The sequence below is a fragment of the Pagrus major genome, chromosome 7, assembly GCF_040436345.1.
Source record: "Pagrus major chromosome 7, Pma_NU_1.0".
Lineage (NCBI taxonomy): Eukaryota > Metazoa > Chordata > Actinopteri > Spariformes > Sparidae > Pagrus > Pagrus major.
The window spans coordinates 9721308-9740619 of record NC_133221.1 but is presented as its reverse complement, the minus strand read 5'-3'; the positions used below and the strand labels follow the sequence as shown (position 1 = coordinate 9740619).

The window sequence follows — 19312 nt, the reverse complement described above, 5'->3', positions numbered from 1 at the left end:
GCATAGTAAAAGGTAGCTAATATGGTAACAAAATCTTGTGAACAACACAGGACCTTTAAAGCATTCAAAGCAATCCATAATATGCCATTCATATGCAACATGTAAAAATAAGCAACATGTAAGAAATAATTAATTTATATTTTTTATTAATATGAATGTATACAAATGTGTACAAGGTTGATGTATACAAATGAAATTATTTACATTAAGCAAAACATTTTAAAAAATCAAACCAAATTTTGTTTCATGAAGAGATATTTATTTAGGATAGACGCAGCACTGGCAATGCTCATTGTAGATAAGATTAACTGGACATCTCTGGATGTATGTGTATCCGTTGACACACTGAATAAAGGTGTTGGGATTCTTGTCATTTGTGTAGAGGCCGTCAGGCTTTCCAACACAGAAAGCATCTACAGAACCAACAGTTGTGGTGGTAGGCTTGGCAGTGGTAGTTGTAGGTTTAGTTGCAGCAGTGGTGTTGTGTGACGGGCTGGGCCGGGTAGTTGTAGGTTTAGTAGCAGCAGTGGTGGAGTTGGACGGGCTGGGCCGGGTAGTGGTGGCAGGAGCATTAGTGCTGTTCACTGACGGATGTTCTGTTACAGGGGGAGGTGGAAAATGTAGCAAGAGTTTATGCAAATAAAATTGTACTTATTGCTGTGCAGTGTTGGCATCTACAGTGATTTTTGTTTACCTGATTCTAGAAGACTGCGTAGACGTCTAATAAGGGGATAGCTTCCCTGTCCGCAGAACTGTCCAGCAAAATCATCCAGATCCAGAGCCCAGATGAAGGCTCCTCCAAATTTGTTTTCCTTCAGATATTGTGTCTGTGGAATATCAGTTATAGTTTTGTTTTAATATATATAACCAATACAAATGTAACACATTGTTATGAACAAATTCCAGCATCTTTATCAAGTATTTATGCTGAAACGAATTAGAATAAAAAGCTTTGTTTTTATTTAAGTTCAAAAGTGTCTGATCACATGAAAGATTCACCAAATATAAAAGAGGCTAGTTTGGTCAAAGCCAATTTGGGAGATGTCGTACATCCAAAGAGTAGAACATTTTAGTTATAATTTAGTTATAACCCAGCTGCCAGAATATAAAAGACAAATAATTCAGACACAGTATTGATTTAATTAAACAAAAACATTTTGAACTAAAGGAGATTTTTTATTTTTAATCCTGTTAAGTTTTTCTACTTTATGTTTGTCTCAGAGTGCCAGACAATGCCTTCCTCCTTTTATGTATATCTTTAACTGTATTATTACCATAATTCACCTGTCACAGTGCAAACAACTTCAACCAAATCACATAATACGTGAATCACAATTCATTGTCTTTAAGGTCTGTTTGTTTATTGCGCCTGGTTTGGATTTCCAAGACTCTCGTGACAGCTGTGATTTCATAGGTTGTGTTATGTTCACATTATATTACTGAGATCGGACCATTTTTGCAGCACAGTTAACAAAAACTAGTCAAATGATGAATACTGTTGCAGTAATTAAATGCCACACATGCAAAAATCTTATCATGACATAAGGTGATACCTAGAAAGAGTGTCACCTTCTACCTAATCTAGGGCATAAAAACCTGTGCTAAATGTGATTAGCTACACCCATTGCTAGAACTAGTTTAGAAAGCAAAGATAGTGATACGCTACTTCAATCTTGTTTATATTACCACCATAAACAGATATGAAGGGTATTATGTTATTTATTACCTTGATTTCATAGCTCTGCCAATTATCAAACCCAACCCACTCATTTCCATTAGTGGCATAGGGCACCATTTGCTCATCATTCCAGCGGAGAGTGGCTCTTTGGAGGAAATTGCAAATCTGTAGAATGGAAGAAAATCATACATAAACATCCTCAACATAATTTGTGATGTCTTAGTCTGAAACATCTCTCTGCTTGCATTCATTTCAAATTGTGTGATGTATTATTGTTCTCGTGTTGAACATTTACTGACCTCGTAGTAGGACCAAAACCCAGCTTCACGGGTGTAGGGTCCAGCAGTGGCCGGTCCACTGGCTGGTGCTCCAACATCGGTAGCTCCTGATGACAGGCGAAATGTGCGTCCATATGTGGAGAAACCCATTATGATTTTCTCAAGTGGCGCTCCTTTGTCTCTCCAGTATTTAATAGCAAAGTCCTGATTTTAAAAACAAATACAAGTTAGGTATTCCACGTCTTGGACTTTGAGGGTGATAACTCGATTTTGTTGAGAGTTTTACTCACCACATTGAAGTAGATGTTTTCGCCCTGATCGAAAGAGCTGCGGTACAGAGGGCTGTTGTGACCAGTGAACGGGTCCCATGCTCCGTGGAAATCGTAGGTCATGACGTTTATAAAGTCCAAGTATCTGTTAGACACAGGTGACACACACAAGAATAAAAAAACAATAAAGAAAGATACATTTTAAGCAACTTTAAAGCTGAACGGCTTCCTGTCACAGGAACTCACTTTGCGACTTCAGCAATCTCATATCCACTGTCAATGTTTCCCTTCCCAGCAGCCACTGCAGCTGTGAGCAGCAGTCGTGGTCTTCTGTTGTCAGTGGCTTCTTTTTCATAGGCAGCGAGTAATTCCTGGATATGAGGGGGAAATCATTGAGGATAATCGTGTGTAGTATGTGAGAACATTGAAGAACATTGCTGCTGATATATCTTAAATCAAGATGCTTTGTTGGATTCTGTCAATGCTGCTGACTAGAGAAGGAGTAGATTTCCAAACTGACCTGGACGAGCATCGTGTACCTCTGCTTGTCCTCTGGCGGGCTTCCTCTGGCTCCAGGATACTCCCAGTCCAGGTCCAGCCCGTCGAAGCCATGCAGTCTAAGGAATCTGATGGTAGACTGGATGAATCTCTGGCGGTTGGCAGGGTTAGTCACCATGGTGGTAAATCTGTAAACATGTAAAACAACTTAACTACACTGTTGATGATGCTGTAATTATTACATGAGATAATGTAATACAGAAGCCTCATGAGTCCTTCCTGTTGAAGCCGTGTGGACTTACTGTGTCGTTCCAAAGTTCCAGCCGCCAACAGCCAAGAGAGTCTTCAGCTGGGGGTTTCTGCAAAAAACATGTAGATTTACAGTTAATAAGCATAGAGCTAACTTAAATTATTCACTATAATGATGTAAAAGTACAGTACCATCCAGCAATGTAGACTAAGAATACTTTATTACAAGTTAAAGTCCTGCATCCAAAATGTTTCTCAAAATCCTCCCTCAAAACCCTTCCTTTTGAGTTATATACAGTATATGTATATTTGCTTATGGCCTATGTGTGTAGGCTTGTATGTTCTCTTGTGACCTCTTCTGCTCTTTCAGGTATTAATAAATAAAACACGTGGAAAAACATTATAAATCACAAAACCTTACTGAACTAAAACGACTGAAGTATTATCAGCAAAATTATCAGCAATTGAAAAGTAAAAGACAGGTACTCATTGTGCAGTGAAATGGCCCCTGTCAGTTTTATTTTATTACATTATATATCAACGGACCATTTTTACTGGTGCATTCAAATGAAATTAGCACTTTAATGTTGGAGCTGGTCGAGAGGGAGCTTTATATACTGTAAGGTAATTACATTTGTAACAATACAAGTTTTATAAATGTAGCTTTTGTTCTCCAGAGTATATTTTATCTTCCTTTGGAAATGTATTGCTGTAGATTCAAGATTCAAAAGATTTGTTTGTCCTATAGTTGTATTTTTAACATGTGCACTGAAAAGTGCAGGTTGTATACTTTAAAGCAGGGGTGCCCTAAGTGAGGTCTGTGGACAAGAGTTTGCCCATCAGATGTTTCTAGTGGAAAAAAATAAATAATTTAATTAAAATATAAATACCATGTGTGTGCTGTGAGGTAAAAATGCTCTTTTTATTTTTTATAATCTGAGCAGAGTGGGCAGAGTGACATTTTGTGCATTTTTTCTATTTCGTCAATACAGTCAGTGTTTGCTTTTGGCCTGTGAGTCACCATTAAGAAAGGCAAATGTGCACTAACAGTTTAATCTCTTGATATGGAAAACTGAATGATACCACTTAACCACTTACACTAAAACAGCAAACTTCTTCTTGCCTACTGATCATTTGTTGTAAAATTACTGAATACTACTGCACATAGATTGATACTGCAGGCAGGAACCACTCACCTATGCTTGAGTTCATTGAAGGATTTATAGAGAACATCATCATTCCACTCATAGGTTGTAAGCTCGTTGGAAGGGTTGACTACTGCAAAGGCGTAGATCAAGTGTGTGCAGAGGTTTGGGTCCACGTTGGAAGGCAGAAATCTGCCAGTACCCGGTCTATACTGGGACCAGTTAGTGAAGTAGCACACCAGTTTGGTAGAAGACACTTTTGGAGAAAGGATGAGAAATGATGTGAATTAAGTTTCTATTTTAGGTCATGGTGGTTAAGAAGTAAATGACATATAAAGAAGTTAAATGAATGCTCACCTGTCTGCAGACATAGCAAAAGGGCCAGTCCTGAAAGAAAATTTTCACATTTTCATTTATTTTAGTGCCAATAAATGAATTGTATGAAATGACTCAAAGAATGTAACTTACCAGCGAAGATTGTAAGTCGAGCCATGTTTTATCAGCTGAGCCACCTGCAACAATAAAAACTGTTGGGTCACGAATCTTTATTTATATTTTGCATTCTTGCATTGTAGTTTTTGGAAACTACAAATAATTTTACAGGCTGTACTACCGGTGATAAAAAGAGTATAACTGTAAAATGTAGGCTAGTAAAACCTCTGCGCGCTGATGACTTACCTGTTCCCAGCTGTTTGGTCAGATGCTCCTGTGGTACACCTGAGAGTCCTTTTTATAGACGTGATAACACAGGGACAAAGGCCAGTGGGGTGTAATGGATACGTCAGAAGAAGATAATTGTTTGTGTGAAATCGGTCATTCATCTGCTGAATGTTGGGTTGTCAGAAGGTGACAGGTGACGCCAACTATTTTTATGACCAGATAAACCTGGATCAGAGCATGAGGTTATGTTAACATGCCACCGTAGCTGAACATGTCGTGCAGATAGGATGATCTTGATAAATGTGTGAATCGATGCACTGTATTTTGTAGTTGGTTCCCATGGTACACACAACAAACACAACTCTTGTAAAGTTGCCTTTTGAAAGTTTTGATGATTCTGTTTTGTATTTTACATTTTATGGTTGCAGGTCCTGCAGTATTTCTTTGTGTTAGAAGCAGGATTGAAGAAAACTCTTCAATCTTTTGCCTCGGATTGGTGTTGAAATTGAGTTGAACTCATTTTGTTGACCAATTTTAGAATTTTTGGCATCCAAATACAGTAGGGCTACAACTAAAAGTATTTAGTATTTAGTAAAAGTATCAGTTAATCTGCTGATTATTTTCTTAATTAATCAATAGGTTTAGAAAAATGTCAGGGTTGGAATGCCCCCTGGACTCAGATTGGGTTTATCAGAGATGATTTTCGAATAGGGATACATGTAGACATAATGAACACAAGTAAGCTCTAAGGCATTCTCTTTTAAACTATTTAAATGCCTTTCTTGTCATGGCATGGTCATGTTAAACCTTAAAAACAAAATCTGATGTGTTTCGGCATCAAGCCTTCGTCAGGGGAGTTTTAACTCCCTGACAAGGGCTCGCTGCTGAAATGATTTTTGAGTCTCATTCCCAACTCTTCACATAAAAACGCTCTGGGTTTCTAAACTCGTCAATAACTGATGCTTTGGGATGGTGGGCTGGGCCGTCCTACAATCCCGAAGCATCAGTTTTTGACGAGTTGGGAATGAGACTCAAAAATCATCTTTTCTTACAAATAGCACCTTAATAAGCTGAGAGATGGGGTACAAAGCTCATGAGTATCGATATATTTCTCAGTTGATCTTTTTTCCCCATGTTTTGGTCTGAAATACCATTGTTTGCTCCAGGCATGTCTTGACTTGTTGTATGTTAACCTTTACGATTTTACGATCTGTAATCAGAGGGGCACCCTTGTAAAAACTAATAAATACACTGTTAAGTCAAGCAATACAATATAGTACGGTATCATATCAGAGGCCTGATAAGCTTGAAAGGTTTTTGATAAGATGTCCTTTTCCAATACGCTGTAGGATCCTTCCATGATATGAGTTATCATATAGAGCAGCAATTTGGCCAGAGTTCAAAGGGATTGAACTACTAGGGTCTTGCGTCAACAGTTAAAGCAGGGATGCCAAATTTTTTTTCCCCTTTGGAGGGCCAAAACTAGAATTTAATGATGGACCACAGGCCAAAAGCAAGCACTGTGTTAAGTTGTACAGAAGCCCTGAAGTCAAGTGAGAAAACAATTCTGGAAACATATTTTCTAAGTCGGACCCTAATTCTCTCTTCTGTGTTTAAGACTTAAGAAATATGTTAATAAAATGTTCTGCCAGGATAATCTTTCAAAGTTCTTTAATTTCTTTTTTCTTGATTTGCCTCTCAGGGCTTCCCTACAAGGATCCAAAGTCCCTTAATTGACTGACTTCCTGCACAAAGTGTCACTTTGCCCACAATGCTCAGATTACAAAAACTAATCGATAAATAAGGATCCTACATATTTAAAGAGAAAATATTTGCCTAAGAATGTATATATAGCACAAACAGTTATTAATATTATACTTATTGTACTTATACTTTTTCTTTTTCCTTTTTTTTTTCACAAGAAACATCTGGTGGGCCAAATCAAACCTTTTGATGGGCCAACTTTGGCCCTCAGGCCTCACTTTGGGCAATTCTGAGTTAAAGGAACAGTTTGACATATGGGGTAAAACTGCTTATTTGATGATACTTAAAAGAGAAGTTTTTATCACATACAGTACATGTGTATGGTAACTAAGATGCTAAAGTTGACAGTCTGTATGCTATGCCAAGTTAGTTCTCAACTAACTCGACAAGAAAATACGTTTCCTAAATTTTTTTCTTCAAATTTTTAAAGTCAAAGTCAATTAAGTACAGTACCATATTCTGATAATTCAGACACATTTGTTTAAACCGTCCTCTTGATGGCTTAAAAGTAATTCCAAGAATTACATTCAAAGAATAAACCACCCCTTTAAAATCAGGAAACTGAAGCTTAATTCAACATACTGAGACATATCAGGCATACTAGAAATAAATATTTCCACTTTATTTACATTTAGGACATAATAACTGGTAACACACAGGTGACGTTAGGGGTCAAATACACTTAAGCTGTTACATAAAGATTAATGATTCTATCCGACTCCAGACAGGGTGAATTGAGGACACAGTTAAGTTAAACTTTCTGATTTATCAGCTGGTTTATGGCTGCTTTTTGATTCACCAAAGGTTTTTTTTTTTATTTTTATCTTGCCTCCCATCAGAGGACAATTCGCAAAATGATCATACAGATGAATCATTAGTCTATATAGATCATTTACTATCATTCGCTTATCACCAGCACTTTTATACTCTCACATTGTTCCCTTAACATAAGTGTATAGATCAATTGTTGGCAAAAGTTCAGGGATTACATAACGGCTCCCTGATGGTGAAAGTATATGCAGCCCTTATTTCAAACAGCCAAGATGTAAAAATAACACAAATGTCATTATTGGAATTAGCTGAAAGAAAAAGACATAATAACTGTAGTTAAATTTGGTCCTTGCAACTGCTTTTATCAACATGATAAACTGATCCACTTCTATCTCTTCTGATCTCCACTGACGGGATATTTGAACATGTACGTGTACTCAATGCACACAAACACACACAGCATTTTTATTTACAGGTAATGCATTACCAAAACACGAAAGGTAAAGCTTGCCTTCTATCACATGAGTGAGCTTCTCACTTCGAGTATTGTCCCAACTATTCCACCATTTTCTTCTATAACTGCAAGAACACAGAGGGTCACAGCAGCTCGGGGTGCAGCTGTTCCCTCCTGCAGACGAGCACCACAAATTCTTAATTCAGGGTGGAGGGTACAAGCACAGTAGAGTCTCTTGGCAGACAGTTGAGAGTTGAGCTGAAGTCAGGAATTTAATTTTGAGTTTTATGCAAGAGAGTAGATGGTATTCATTGGAGAGTGAAGCTCCAGACTTCCACCAAAGTCTAACTCCCTGACATCTCTCCTGGTCCCGGTGTACTGGCCAATGAACGAGCCATCCTCGTTGAAGGGTATCTCTCCTCCTTCACCGTAATCCACCAGACTGTCATCACTGTCTGATCGCTTCATCATTGCCTCCATGGAAGACTGGCCTCTTTGAAGCCCTCTTTCCTCATCCCTACAAAATAATAGAAACAAGAAAAAGTTCATATTTGAGGCACATTATGTCAGCACTAGAAGAAAGACAGGATGGTGGAAAAAAGCTCAACCTGTTTCAATACACTTAAAATGTTCATGTACATACCGGCGGGGGTAAGGCAGAGTGGAGACACGTGCTATCCTAAAATATAAAGAGAATTTGTTTAAAATGAACGTCTAGGATCTATGATTTTATCATATTTCATTGGTTGTCCTCTAAAACAAATGCAGATAACAGTTCCAGTATTCTGTAAATGAACTATGTACAGCTCTAAACTTCTGTCGGTTACATACTATATTAACAAATTAATAAACAATGACTGCACACTTTAACTGTCAATATATTTAGTCTTTTCATACCTTTCAAGAGACCTTGAGTGGTTCAGTTGGAAAAGAACAGGGTTGAGGTTTTGGGGGAATAAAGGTTTAGATAGAAAAGGTAGGATAAATAGAAAAAAAAAGAAAATAATGTAAATACAGTCAAGGAGTTATCATAAATAAGGCCACAACACTGTAAACAGATTTGATTTGTAACTGTGCAGCACCAAGCTAGAATTTGATCAAAATTAAAGGCACCCTGTGGAGGCTTTGACCACTATTAGCGCTAGGGAGCAATGTTTTTAAGAGTGGCCTCCATTTTGTTTGTTTTGTTTACATGCATGTGACGTGATAAACATTCATGTGTACGGTTTCCTGCTCTGTCACTTATTGACAGTTGGTGGTGCTAATGTGCACCACAGAGCAGCTTTAATTCACCAAACAGAATACTAATGCACAGCTACAGAGCAAATCAATGTAAATAAAAAGCTACTGTTGTTATAGTTCTCAATAACGATAGTGCTGTACAGTGTTATGGGAAACATAATGATCTAGTGTTGAGTATTATTACCGTGCCATCATAAAAATACTAGTACATGACATAAAACACCTTGGAAAATTAAAATACAATATTGTAAAACAGTTTGGAAGATCAGTATTTCTTATTTATTTTCTGCCAGCTGTCTGCTGGAACGCTTACCTGTAGTCAAACGATCCCTCCTGATCTTTGTCATCCACCGGCTCCAATGAAATGTCTTTTTTATCCCGTACTAAAATTGAATCAAGCTACACTGTTAGAAGAAATACAGTTAGGTGTTATTGGACATCTTGAATATGAAGGAATCACCACTGTACCTGGGTATTTCCCCCCTCGGCTCCTCTTGATGAAGCAGACTATCAGTAGGATGAGCACGATGAGAGCCACGGCACACATGATCCCGATGAACCAGCCCTGCGTGGAGATGTCCACCTGGTCCTGAGCGTAAACTGAAACACACACACACACACACACACACACACACACACACACACACACACACACACACACACACACACACACACACACACACATCATCATCATCATCATCATCATAGTCAACATCACCTAACCAATTCAGAGTGTTAATTTTGCAGACCACCAAATGTGTTGATGCACGAAAAAGGCAGTAAATTACTTTCAGTGGTGTAGTGGGGTGACTCCTCTGTGTGCCATTCCCCTATCCCTATCTGAGTTCGTGCTGCCACGGAAAACCTGTATCGAGTGTAGCGGTCTAATCGCCGGATTGAGAAACTTGTTACATTCGGAGGGAACTCTTCGACTCGCAGCTCCTCTCCCCTGGTGGCGTTCACTGTGGAGAGAGTGGAAATTTCAGTGCGTTAGGAGGACTCTTGATGCTGGTAGAGTGCACACAACTGAGCTGTTAAGTACCTTACTGCTGGGAGAGTGCCTACACAAGTGTTCATTACCCTCTAGAGAAAACACTTCAGTGGTATTTTGGTTTTTGAGTGCATATTCAAGTGCGCTATTATGTGCTACCGGGATGCGGACTTGAGTGTCCTGTGGACGCCTTTACCTGCTTTAGTGAAAAGAACCGTTTCCTTTTCCATTATTAGGGCTTTGCTGTTTCTCCTCGGAGGACTGCACATTATGCTTTGAAAGTGTAGCCTGTGAGGAAAGAAACATCTCAAGAGGTGTTTGAGAGTGTTTCAGATATTGGGGTAGCTTACCTGTCTGGTACTTGAGGGAATATCCGGTAATGATACCGTTGGGCTCTGCTGGTAGGTCCCAGTCGACATAAATACTGTCCAGATGCCGCTGTTGGATCCTGAAGGATTTGGGAGCAGATGGTACTGCAGACAAAAGTGCAACAGGAAACAACACACTTAAGATTTGGAATTAAACATTGAAGGGTGACTGGTGTTTTTTAGACACCCACTGCACATAGAGCTTGTTTTTATCACTGATGGGCTCAGACTGTTAAGTTTGGTGTTTGAAAAACATTAAGGAAAGGAAACCTGGGAAAATCGTGTCCAGTTTAAAAATACCAAAGTTTTGTTTTAACTTGTGATTTGCCTACTAGGACACAGACCACAGATTATCTTGTTCCTTGGATTGTAAATTAGATACTTGTCTTACCTCCTTCGGGTGTTGAGAAGTGTATATTGTTACTGGGCGGCCCTTCATATCGATTGTTTGTCACAACTATATACATCTTATAGTTGCTGTAGGGGATGAGCCCAGTGAGGACCCCAGAGGGCTCTGGATCATCTGGAAATGTTTTGGACTTCATCCCTCTGTTGACCCTCAGCCACCTCAGCTGGCTGCTGTCCCTCCAGTAGTAGATCTGACAGATGAGAAGCAACATAATCAGCATTTTGATTCTGCTGCCAGCACTCGATTATTATTTTTGGTAACAATTTTTCAAGAAAAGTTTGAGTTTCTGCACTTTTTTTAGTTTCGGGTATTAATATGCATGCATTCATATTTTTGTACTGGTTTTTATATTCAGTTGGCCAAATAACTGCCTGTATCAGAGTGTACATGTGTTTGGAGGAAGAAAGAGCTTTTATTAGGAGGATTATTATTGAGTATAGTATGAGTATAGGAGCTACAAGCAAAATCCATTATCCAACATTGAATTAACAACAGACACACCTTGTATTCTTTCAGTTCTCCCATGATAGAGCTGCGTGACACTGGGTCCCAGTGCGCAGTCACCTCAGTGGCCTCGATATCAGATATTCTCAGGTTCAGGGGTGCAGTTAAGGGACCTGGGGAAATCAGAGATTGTCTTAGTGGTCAGTGAAGACAAAGAGAGGAAATGAGAAGGACACATTGGTAAAGATTTTAGAAAACACACTAAAAACAAAAGGAGAACATGTTCAGTACACACCGGGTGGTTTACTCATCCGAAATCATTGGTGATGACTTAAGATTCAAGTTAAAACAGACACTTCATGTTGGTTTCTTCTTCCTTTGTTAGTCATCTGTGTATTATGATGCTGATACTTACGGTCTTCTCCAGAGTAACCAGTGACAATTGGAGACTCTGGACCTAGTCCAAAGTCGTTGACAGCCTGGACTTTTATCTCATAAGGAGTGAAGGTATCTGCATCGTAGATGTAGTATTTCAGCCATTTAGTGGTCGCGTTCTTCCACTCCTCTCTGGAATCTCTCCTCCTCCACCACACTAGATACTTCAAGTGAGGCCCGTTCCACTCTCTCCAGGTCAGAGGCTGAAAGCACGCTTCACAGTGACCATTGTGGCAGAAATTAAAATATTCAACAGCCAATATTAATATTAAAGTTGTACGATTTTTGATTGGTTTAATCCCAGTTACCTCCCAGCTGATCTCCATGTTATTCCTCCATGTGCCCACACCCTTTACGTTCCTCGGGATGACATCTGGCGCTGTGCAGGAGAACCAAAGCAGATCATTAACTTTAAAGGAAAAGTTCAGCATTATATTAAATGAAAGATTTATACAACTTAACATATATCTGTTGCTTAAAGATTTGCTACACATACAGGCTTACGTATCTGTCTCTGTCAACAAGTATGTATCAAACCTACGTGCACCGCTGCTCTGAAAGCGCATAGATGGACGACTTGGGCGGCTCATTCCAATTTCATTGATAGCGATGACCCTGAACTCGTAGTAGGTGAACGGTGAAAGATGCAGAATGACAGAGTTGAGGTTCCCCGGGTACGTCGACAGGTTTTTCCACTTGCCAGGCAACCAGTCATCATCGTCATATTGCACTAAGTACTCTGTGAGAGACAGAGAAGAATTCCTCTGAAAGAATAGTTACAAATGTTTTGTAGTTTATTCAGTTTGACCGGCTCTTACCTGTAATAGGGTTGTGATTGCTGTCTCCAGGAACCCAAGTGAGTCTTACGCTTCGTTCAAATGGATCTGACAACTCCAAGTTAGTGGGAGGATCTGGGCGGTCTACACAAAAAAAAAAACATGTACGATTAAAAAGCCTAACACGCTGTATGGTTGGCGAAATGTGATTTATTTTAAACGTGTCATACCCATCACCATTAGGTGTGCTGAGGCAGACTTCTGTTCCAGTTCACTCTTAACGACACACGTATAATTGCCCTCATCGCCTCTGTTTACGTTAGTGATGACCAGGTTGAATTCATCCATAGAGAGTCTGAGGATTGAGTAAAACTGGTCAGATAAAGATGCTAAAACTTTTAAATCAAGTACAAAAATGTTTGTGTTTGTAGTGTGTATTTCTATAGAAGGACACACCTCCAGCCAAGAGTGACCTGCTTTTTGCCTTTCATCCAGGTGGTTGTGACTGGAGTAGTGATATCTGCTTTTACACCACACTCGAAGCGTACATCGGTTCCACGAATGACTTTCATACTCTGTGGTCTTGTGACAATTACAGTGGGCTCTGTGAGGAATGAATTATACAGCATGATGGTACACACAATCAGAAAGTATTTGTGTAAAAGTCAAAGATTTTTAGTATAAAGGGTATCAACATGTGTCCTAAGTGATCCGATCACAAGTGGACAGCTCTAGATACAATGTGTGAACACCCCCAAGATGCATCAAGGAGTCATTTGAGATCTGATCACTCATACTCAACATACTTTGTTTCCGTTTGGCCCAGTGACGTTTGTATATAGAGATCACAAGTGAAGCTGATCACAAGTGGTCACTCAAGACACATGTCAAGGAGCACGTAAATGTGAGGCATTAACTGATGGACTTAGAGCTGTCTACTTGTGACAGGTCTCAGTGCGACTCTCACCTTTGACCTCTACACGGACTTGGCTCTCATCTCTTCCTGCGACGTTGCTGATTACACACAGGTAGGTTCCCTGGTCTTCTATCCGTATGCGTTTTATCTCCAAAGTCCCATTACTCAGGGTCTTAAAACGATTTCCTTCAAGAGTCCCTTGTCCATATTTGGACCTGTGTCGGCCACACACACACACACACACAAACGCACATACACTATGAGCTGATGCCTGAACACACTCTTTACAGTAGAAAGTCAAACTGCATGTTCTCACCACCGCAGGTCTGGCACTGGAGAACCAAAGTAGCGGCAGTCTAAGAAGGTATGGCTGCCCTCTATCACCTTGATGAGTTCATTCCTGGGGCTGAGAATACGAGGAGTTGCATCTAGGGAAACATTGATAGTTAATAATTAATTTCATTATGGACTATTGAATCAATATTCTTGGTGCACTCTCCCTTAACCTGCTGTCTAGTGTTGTAACTGATTTCTCACAGTTTCTGACTGCCTCTTCAAGGTCGTGGAGCAAAACAAACAAATGCTCATTGCTGAAAATACAGATTATCTTTTGGCATCATTACATTATGGTGTTCTGAGGCTACTGTCAGTGGAGAAGCTCGTCCATGAAGGATTCCTCACTGCCAATGTTCACTGCCAATGTTGGTACTAAAATCTTGATGTACTCAGACTCAAAACAGCAAATTAAAACCCCTTTAAAAGTGTTACAGCGTTAATTTTTTGTTTTTAAAGGCCCTGAACACACAGTATTTTCTAGATCAGCGACTTAATATGAGTACTGCGGTCCTACATGAACACATTCATTTATACAGTATGTGATATAAGTAATAGTTTTGATTATTTTACACGAGAGATTTCTATATTTTTTGCTTTGTGTTGCGATCTGTCCGAGGTCTTTCAGAATGGTTTGGAGGTGATGTCATGTTCTGTTTTGCTCATTTGACCTTAAATCTGCTGACAGTTGAATGTTTTGTTTGGTCACTGTCAGCTACACCCACACAGTCCTGATAAGGCAGATAAGCTGAGTTTTTGAGAGTTAAATTCATGATAGATAGTACCTAAAGTTGTTTTATGATTAATTTATTTAGTTTGTTGCTTATTTGGTCAAGAATATTTATTGTTGTAGCGAAAAAAAGCACAGATCGGCTATTACTTTATGACATTTGATGCTTTATATGCTGACTTCTTTTGCCATGTATAAAATTACATAGGAGTAGCCTTCCTAAGACATATCAGCCTGAGCTATAGCAACACTGTGTGGCACATATGCAATCCTACACTTGACGCTCTTGTCTTGTAAATCACCACATCAGGTCTCAGCAATGAAAAAAACAATACCAGTGGTTTTTAAACAGTTTTCAGCTTACTGCCACTTTAATTTTACAGGTGCCGTGACACTGAAAATGTTTGGAGTTTATTGACTAAAATGGATGAGAGTGTGAACTTACGCAGCACAATGACAAAAGCATTGGCAAATAAGTATCCATATTGATTGGAAGCATTGCACTGGTAGACGCCGTTGTTTGAAATGGTCACACCCCGTAAAGTCAGCGTGTCTCCTGACACCTGTCTGTTTGGCTGCGGTGTAGCAGCTGTGTGGAAAAAAAAACGACAAATACAGAAGCGGTTGATATGATTTCGATTTACTTTCACAGCTAGTGGTTATGATCTCCAAAAACTTACTTTCAATCGGTTCCCCATTGAGGAACCAGCTGATTGTGGGACGAGGAACGCCATCAGAGCGACATACTAAGCGTCCATTTTCCTCAGGGGCCAAAACCAAATCAGAGGGCTTCTCCAGCCAGAACGGAGCCGCTGTCAGATTCAAGCATGTTAGTTGCTTCAACGTTCCTGTGCAGTAAAAATAAAAAGCCAAGTGTCTGAGAGTGTGTCTCACCTTTGACCCTGACAGATATCGTGTGCTCAATGTATCCGATCTTATTGGCGGCGGTGCAGACGTAATCACCCGCATCATCGAAAGAGGCCCTTGGGATTTGAATCATCTTGTTGAAGTTCTTCACTCTCATGGGTGACATCACCACCAGGTCGTCACCGTCCTTGGTCCACGTGATACGAGGAGTTGGCCTTGATGATGATAAACAAGGCTTTACACGAGACGACTTTCATGAAATTAAAGTAAAACTTAAACAGAAAAAAAACAAACAGACACCTTCTGTGGCCTTTTGAACAAGTCGCACTTAAAACACACTCACATTCCTGCAGCGATACACTCCAGGAGCAGTTCCTCCCCTTGCAGGACCACTATGGTGCTAGACGAACCTGTGGGAGACAGCCAGGTGGGGGCAGCCTCGGCCACCGTACGAGCTGCAGAGGAAACAAACCCAAGCACACCAATCAACAGAGTCAGACAAGTTCAGTGCAAGTTCACTCAGAAAATCAGAGAAAAGAGCTGCATGAGACAGAACACACACTCACCACAATAAGTAAGTTTAGCTGGAGAAAGTGGTGAGTCTTTTTAAGGTCTGAAATAAAACAAATGCTCCAGTTTGTTGGTATAGTAATCACAGAAAAACCAACAAGACATTAGAAATAATTATTAGTGTATATGTTTGGTTAGAAATTAGTATTGATGAACAGAACAGATAGAGTTAGTGTAAAAGTAAAAGTATATTTTGACAATATACTGTGTAAACTTGTCCATATTGCAGGCTGTGTGAACACCTGAAATATGTCTCAGTAATTAGAAATGAACATGTGGCCAAGAAGATCTGATAATGGCTAAAATCACACTCACTTGTAAGCACTTTAACAACCACGGGCATCTTCTGCTGGATGACATTCTTGTATGGGAAGCGGGCGTTACAGCAGAAATCAGCAGCAGAGTCGTTGACGAGGACGTTAGAGAAATACAGATCTCCGTTTACCCCCATTGATACCCTGCGGTCCTGCCGCACGGGCTGCATGGTGGGGAAAGCTGTCTGGATGGGCCAGTTGAAAGGTCTCGCGTATGAGCCTGAAATGAAACACGGTCAGTTCACAGAAGATACATTTAAAACAGCTATGATACTTGAAAGGTTTTTTGGTTAGCAGATCATTAAAATGCCTCCTGTTACATGACTCAAATGTGGGACACTTACAGCTGGACATCCAGTAGGTTTCAGGTCTTGGCGGGCCAGGTGGGGCGTCACAGGACAGGACCAGAGGCAAGCCGGCGCTGATCACCACAGGCTCCAGAATCTCCCTCGGCCACACAGGGGCTCCTTTACAACACAGAAGTACAATATACATGTTAATATATACATGTTATACATAAATTAAACCAATTAGCTAATAAGATATACATATTATCTACATATTAAGTACAAGTTTTACTATAATATTTTTGTTATTGTCAATAAATCTAATGACGAAACCTAAAAACCAACATGATTGTATCTTATAGACGTGTATTGCACGTGTACTGTAACCAAACCTGATGTAAGTTGTGGTCACAATAATCAACTGTACCTAATTATTATGCAAAATTGGTTCTAGACATGGTGATTTGTATTTTCGTTTCCTCTGATGGCAGAAAAGAGAAAGAAACCAGGATTTGATTATTTTTTTGATTAGAAGTGGAAGTAACTAATTACAGCTGCTCAGATTACTGTAATTAAGTCTTTTGTTTGAGTATTTTTTTTAAAGTCTGTGATTTTATGCATGAAACCATGTAATCTATTTAGTGACTTTTAATTCATAATTCAGTTTTCAATGAATATCTATCTATGTTACCAATAAGGCTATCTGATCACAAACAGGCCAATGAAAACACTGATATACGGAAAAAAAACACAAAACTGAGGATTTGGGGAAACAGAAACCTCTTTGATTGAACACCTGCTGTTGATAATGCATTAATAAATAGTTAAATGCTAACTAATACTCTAAGTAGCGTTTGAGTAGAATACTTTGTACTTTTACTTAAGTATTATTTTAATACCTGTCCTTTTAGTTGTAACTGTACTTGTACTTGAGTACAGATTTCCAGTATTCTTACCACCATTGCTTGTGTACGTAACTGAACTTTGCTGCCATTAACAGGGTAGTTAAGTGTTGAGAGTCAGACTAACACACTGCTGGTTTTGGTCTTGTCATGCGATTGAAGAAAAATGTCATAATCTTTTTGATGTTTTAGTTATTTTTTGTATGACTCCACATGCATTTTAAGACAACATGAACTATTCAGCAGGTCTAAAGAATAATACAGTTGAATTCTAATTGAAAACCAAAGGAAACAAAATCACAACCAACAACATTAGTTGACATCTATGCAATGCGGATCTTTGTGAGTCATTTACTACACAACATATTGTATAGAACATATGTTAAACTGCTGCTGCTGAGTGTTATACTGATGGAGGAGTCTCTGTACAGCTTCTGTCAGTGGATAAAAACAAGTAATTGATTCTCTAACAGTCCCAACACTGGTCTTACTGTATAGTCGTAGTCTGATCTTGTTGGAGTATGCCGATCCATACTCATTGGAGGCGATGCACTGATACTCTGCCTCATACTGTTCTGGATTGTTCCAGGCGTAGATGTCCAGCGTCCCTGAGCGCCTGCGCATTGATGCTTGAGCGTCACGTGCCACGTTAAAATACTTCCCATTCCGCCTCCATGAGAAACTTCATGAATGAGCATAAAGTGAAGGAAGACAGAAAGAAACAGTGAGGTATTTTGCAGATAATAATCAAGTTTTAACAAAGCTGTTCAGTGGGCGACATCAGCTCCTACATGGGATGAGGGGTTCCTTTGGCTTCACATTCTATGACCATGGTGTCTTTGGGGTCAACAATATGCTCCTTCATTGACTGCTTTATGATGGTTGGGGGCTGCCGGACTGCAGGCAGAGAAATAAATCAGCTTAGTGCAAATGAGATGCGATGAGACAATATCACAAACATGCATTAGGTTACTGACTCACCTTCCAGAGGGATGTCCAAAGCCCAAACACTCTGCCATACAAGTAGCAGCAGCGCTGGTTCGACCAGTGTCCCCATCTTTACAGTGCATGGAAACCAGTAACACTTCACCAGATCTCCTGTTCTCAAATTATATAATGAACAATAGAGAAAATCTGCTGCACAATACTTTAATTTAATGCAGTTAAAGATGAGAACAAAGGAGTATATATGAAACTTATATTTCTACAGATTTTACTGAACATCTCACAGAGGTGGAAAAAGTACTCAGATCCTTAAAAAATAGTAATACCACACTGTAAAATCCTTCCTTCAAAACCTGTTCCTTCCTTTGACACTTTCTACTTCTATTTGATATTTTCTACATTTAAGAGGAAAATATACTTTTCAATTCACAACAACTATCTGACAGCATTAGTTAGTAGTTACTGAACAAATTAAGACTTCTGCATACAAAACATATGAGGAGCTTATAAGATATAATGCCTTTGTAAACTAAACTACCCAACTGTTTAAACAGGTACATCTAAAGTCAATAGTTAATTAACTGGCATTCAAGTCATTTTTCATGCAAAACATGGTTCCAGCCTCTCAAATGCAAAGGTTTGCTGCTTGTTTTTTTCTTTTAATCATTTTCTATTTAAAGAAAATATATATTATTTGAAAAAATGTCATTACTGCCACTAAAAATGTTTTTAATGGCAGTAATCTTGTAATGTGAAAAGTTATTTTCAAAAGTAACTCTATACAACATTGGATATTTGAATGAAATCATCTTAGATGGGAAATTACTCCCCTCAATGAGTCTTCTCAAAACTCACAGACTTCTAACACTCCAACATTTGACACAGGGGCTACAAGAAAAGGATTCACATGACGAAATTCTTGGGAAAAACTGGATCAATCTTTTCATTTGTGTTGAGCAGAAGTGTGAAGTAGCATCAAAATTAAAATGCTTAATTAAAGTACATGCATAAAGATTG

General features: G+C 39.2%; 2 protein-coding genes across 2 annotated transcripts; both read right to left on the bottom strand.

The window, feature by feature from the left end:
- Positions 1-156: 156 nt before the first annotated feature.
- LOC140999496 (acidic mammalian chitinase-like) lies at positions 157-4612 on the bottom strand. The gene is made up of 11 exons (XM_073469917.1): positions 4586-4612; positions 4475-4504; positions 4169-4373; positions 3026-3082; positions 2746-2911; positions 2472-2596; positions 2247-2370; positions 1978-2160; positions 1727-1843; positions 695-827; positions 157-596 (listed from the first exon to the last, which is right to left on the bottom strand). The coding sequence occupies exons 1-11, from the start codon at positions 4608-4610 to the stop codon at positions 259-261; spliced, it is 1503 nt and encodes a 500-aa protein (XP_073326018.1). The 5' UTR covers positions 4611-4612; the 3' UTR covers positions 157-258.
- Positions 4613-7142: 2530 nt separating this feature from the next.
- nfascb (neurofascin homolog (chicken) b) lies at positions 7143-18407 on the bottom strand. The gene is made up of 26 exons (XM_073469706.1): positions 18332-18407; positions 18142-18247; positions 17842-18032; positions 16506-16628; positions 16163-16342; positions 15621-15732; positions 15305-15492; positions 15091-15222; positions 14856-14999; positions 13664-13775; positions 13399-13562; positions 12888-13035; positions 12662-12786; positions 12474-12575; positions 12197-12394; positions 11964-12034; positions 11636-11858; positions 11278-11393; positions 10759-10966; positions 10350-10472; positions 9797-9970; positions 9477-9608; positions 9322-9391; positions 8664-8675; positions 8410-8445; positions 7143-8283 (listed from the first exon to the last, which is right to left on the bottom strand). The coding sequence occupies exons 1-26, from the start codon at positions 18405-18407 to the stop codon at positions 8052-8054; spliced, it is 3498 nt and encodes a 1165-aa protein (XP_073325807.1). The 3' UTR covers positions 7143-8051.
- Between the last annotated feature and the right edge of the window lie 905 nt (positions 18408-19312).